Source organism: Centruroides sculpturatus, unplaced genomic scaffold, assembly GCF_000671375.1.
Source record: "Centruroides sculpturatus isolate CEXI.00-Female unplaced genomic scaffold, Cexi_2.0 scaffold1450, whole genome shotgun sequence".
NCBI lineage: Eukaryota > Metazoa > Arthropoda > Arachnida > Scorpiones > Buthidae > Centruroides > Centruroides sculpturatus.
The window spans coordinates 74,630-78,770 of NW_019385648.1; the positions used below are offsets into that span (position 1 = coordinate 74,630).

At 25.3% G+C, this 4,141-nt stretch overlaps 1 protein-coding gene across 1 annotated transcript; it reads left to right on the forward strand.

The window, feature by feature from the left end:
• Position 1: 1 nt before the first annotated feature.
• LOC111640874 lies at positions 2 to 937 on the forward strand. Its single transcript, XM_023386955.1, has one exon. It carries the CDS (start codon positions 2 to 4, stop codon positions 935 to 937), a length of 936 nt encoding a protein of 311 aa, XP_023242723.1.
• Positions 938 to 4,141: the final 3,204 nt, after the last annotated feature.

Sequence of the window (4,141 nt, forward strand, 5' to 3'; positions counted from 1 at the left end):
TATGCCACCCGGATTTATAGGTACTCGTGGAAAAAGGAATGACATTCAAGATAGGCCTTCACCGAATTTCGATATGGGAATGAACGATAAAGGAAATAATATTTTGCCTGAACTTTTTGAAATTCCTACTAAAAAGCAAGATTTTCCACCTGGGTTTATAGCAGTAAGAGGAAGACGTCAAGATGTCCCTCCAGGTTTCGTTGCTGTCCGAGGAAAAAGACAAGTAGATCCGGGATTTATTGCAGTTCGGGGAAGAAGAGATGACATTTTCCCTGGGTTTGTGGCTGTTCGAGGAAAAAAACAAAACGTAGATCCAGGTTTTATAGCAAGTCGTGGTAGAAGACAATATGTAGATCCCGGATTTATTGCAGGTCGCGGAAGGAGGAATGGTGGCAAGAGCATAAGTGTGGATCCTGGATTTATTGCAGGAAGAGGTAAAAGAAACGATGATTCAACTGATTTTATGGCAATTAGAGAACCAAGGCAAGACGTAATAGATCCAGGTTTTATTGCTGTTCGTGGAAAACGGAATATTGACATGCCTAGCGATGTAAACGTTATCAAAAATAGAAAAATCCATTCCTCTAATTCTATGATAATACACGGAAAAATACAAGATAAACAACCTACATTTGTGGAAATCCGCAAGAAAAGAAGTGCTCCTCTTGAATTTATAGAAAATCAAGCAAAATCAGAATATTTATTTGATATTCCCTTGATATTGCTTTCAGAAAGATACGATTTAGTTGATGATTTAAACGGAAACTCTGAAACAGATTTTTCTAAAAGATTTGATAATTTTCCACCAGGATTTATAGCAGTTCGTGGTAAAAGGAAATCAGAATTTACATATGAAAATATGACTAATGGAGATCTAATTGATTGCACGAAAGCACAAGTTGCATTATGTCGTTGGTTTGTCGCTACAAAAGGTTAAACCTTCAGATAAAAATGAAAAATAAAAATATTTTCACTGAAAAAAAAAACATAAATAAAATAATTTCAAAGCATCATTATCGTTATTGGTTTAAATATTAAAACCAAAAATTTAAACATTTTATATGTAATAAAATTATTTTTCGGTCTCAAATAAATATACAGATTTAATCATTTATATTAAATAAGATATTAATTTTTATAAATAATTTATGGCAGAGATTTCTAACCAGTAGACTTCTTTCCAAAATTAGATTTAATTATTCGACTCCTTTCTATACTATGTTATCTTAAAATAAGAAAATTTATAAGATACAAATATAAGAATTACAAAAATATATATTAATTTTTAATCCTAATAAAACTAAGTTTATTGACCAACCGAAACGATCCCTAATAATTTATCAACCATGCAGATAAATTTAATCCTGGAAGTGTCAATAAATTACTAGTTGCCCTTTCCAGGATTGATAGCAGAAAGGTTAAAATAAAAATTTTCCAGTATTTTTAAGGATTAAATTTATCTAAAGTAATAAATACAAGACACAAAGTGGATATCTCTTATACCAATTACCAATACTTTCTAATTAAAAGTTTAAGTCAATGTAATTTTTAAATAGATTTTTGTTAGTTATATATTTTTTTCCATTTTCTGACGTAAATTACTAATTTATTCAAAAGAAAACGTTCTTACGTTAAGTTTAATGTGTATCTAATGTCAACTAGAGCTATTTTACGACTATAAACCAATTGATGAATTGTGGTAAAGTAATTTAACCTTCAATTTGATTTGTAATAAAAATAAATGAAATATCCTCGACTAGAAAAAGAATGGAAAAGTAATCAAGATGCCAAATAATAGAAAACTTACATTTACATAAATCACAATCATGAAATGACTTTCTTTTAGAATTTGAATTATTTATGAAATCACTTGTCTGGTTAAAGTAATTTTTATTTTTATTTTTTTTCATTGATGCTTACAAATTACCTCAGCAAGAGCTTCTCTGAGTTTCCTATAATCGAAAATTGTTTAAGGAAACAACAGAAAAATATTGAATTTTATTTTAGAACTTCTTACAACGTATCTATAAATATATATATATATATATTTAAGTTAAAAAATGAATAAATTATCTATATCAGATTTCTTAAAATTTTCCAGTTGTGTTCAAGATATTTGAATAATATTTACGAATAATATTACTGTATATAATATGTGCATATAAAAAATTCAAAATAGATTTATTTCCATAAAAAAATGTTTCTTCGTGTACAAAAAATATGTGCATGTATTATGTGGATAATGGAATTAAAATATTCGCCATATTTGAAACAATTTTTGAGTTTTTTTTTTCGTATTTCTGCAAATATTTTTAGCATATATGTAAGATGTCAAATAACAAAGGCAAAATATTTCTTATTTTAAGAAAAATAATATATATTTTTCGTGTTTTAATAATTTTTATATATGAAAAAAAGTACAGATGTATCTATACTTTTTCTTGCGAGTAAAGGTCTCTTTCTATAAATAATATTCCTTTTGCTCCTTATCAATAATATTGTAACAAAAAATATATTGTGAATCAAGATATTTATTTTCTGATTAGCGAATATTTTCATATTTTTTTTATTTAACATAATCAGCAATGTGTTATTTAATATAAAAAATACATTCACACTTGATTTATTATCAACTTTACATTATTTTTGATTATATTTTAATCAATATTAAACTGCGAAATATTTTTCAAGAAATTTTAATAAATTTAAATAAGAAATAAATTAATTATTTCAAAAACATTTACTTCACAAAAACCTTATTCTATTGCCATTTTACAGATCTGATCTTCAAGATACCTTTCCTCTAGAATTACCTTTTTAAACATCTCTGTCATGCCTGAATATCGCTGAAGATCTTTTTCTGAAGATTCTTTCAATACCGCTGTCATCCTGCTCTGAATGTCTTCAATAGAATCAAAGTCAGACCTTTTCAAAAAATATTTATGTAGTGATAATTCTCAAGAAGTATCAATAGGCTACTTTAAACAGAGAAATTTATCTCGTACAATGAATTACGTGTAAATTAAAAATTAAATCGATTTTATATCATTATAAAAGTATTATATATATATATGTATATCACACTTTCGTTTCGTTAACATTCAAATGTTGGTATTGAAATATTTATCATATTCTTCGAAATCTTATCGCAGAATAAAAATCTTTAAAAGAATTTTATTTTGGATCCACTGAAGATAATCAGAATAACATGAGCAGCAGTAAGAAAAGAATTTTTAAGAAATGATTTTTTTTGTGGTACTTTCAGAAGTGGAAGAAATTTCAAGCAACTAAAAGTTGAATTGAATGCAATAATCTTTAAAATTGTTAATATTACTTTAAAATATTAATACTTCTTCCCTATAGGTTATAAATTGTTATATCTATAGATCAGAGTTCAGTATTTTGTTGAAGAATTTTATTATGTTTTTTCCTTACATTATATTGTGAATTATCTATATTATCAGTCAAATTTTATATTTTATTCGCATTATTGAATATCAGCTTAATTAACAGATGAATAATTAAGGAGATTTTATCTCAATCAGTTAATTTATGGGAATAAAAAAAAAAAGACAAATTGACTGTTATCGAATTACAAGTATTAACAATACTTAAACACCACGATTAAAATTTATTTCGAAAATTTAAAATTTGGATCGATATATTTAAAAATAGAATTATTCTTTTTGTTAAATTATAATATATCATGTTATAATGCATGTTCTTTGCATTGAAGAACATTAATTAAATGAAAGCTGGACGTTTAATATTTCAAAGGTCCTTGTTATATTTTATAATTTAATTTCATTGTAGATGAGAAACACTTAATAATTTCTCAAAAATACTTTGAAGTTTGGACTTAGTAAGTTTATAAAAAATAATAAATGAATACTACAGGGATTAATTCGTAGATATTTGTTTAATAAAGCAGATAAATGTTTTATAAAGCTGATAATGAAATATTAAAAGTATATAGCTATTATGTTAATGTGTATAAATATATGAGATTGTTAATCAACAGTTAAATGCACCATATATAATTGAAATAAATCAAAATTTAAGTTATAAATGTTGAATTTATTTTGTATTATTACAGGCGTTTAAAACTGATTTCTGTTCACGTTAATTTGTTAATACCATA

What these genes read in the sequence shown, in the direction of transcription:
- LOC111640874 (XM_023386955.1), top strand. Translation starts at nt 2, where the DNA reads ATGCCACCCGGATTTATAGGTACTCGTGGAAAAAGGAATGACATTCAA.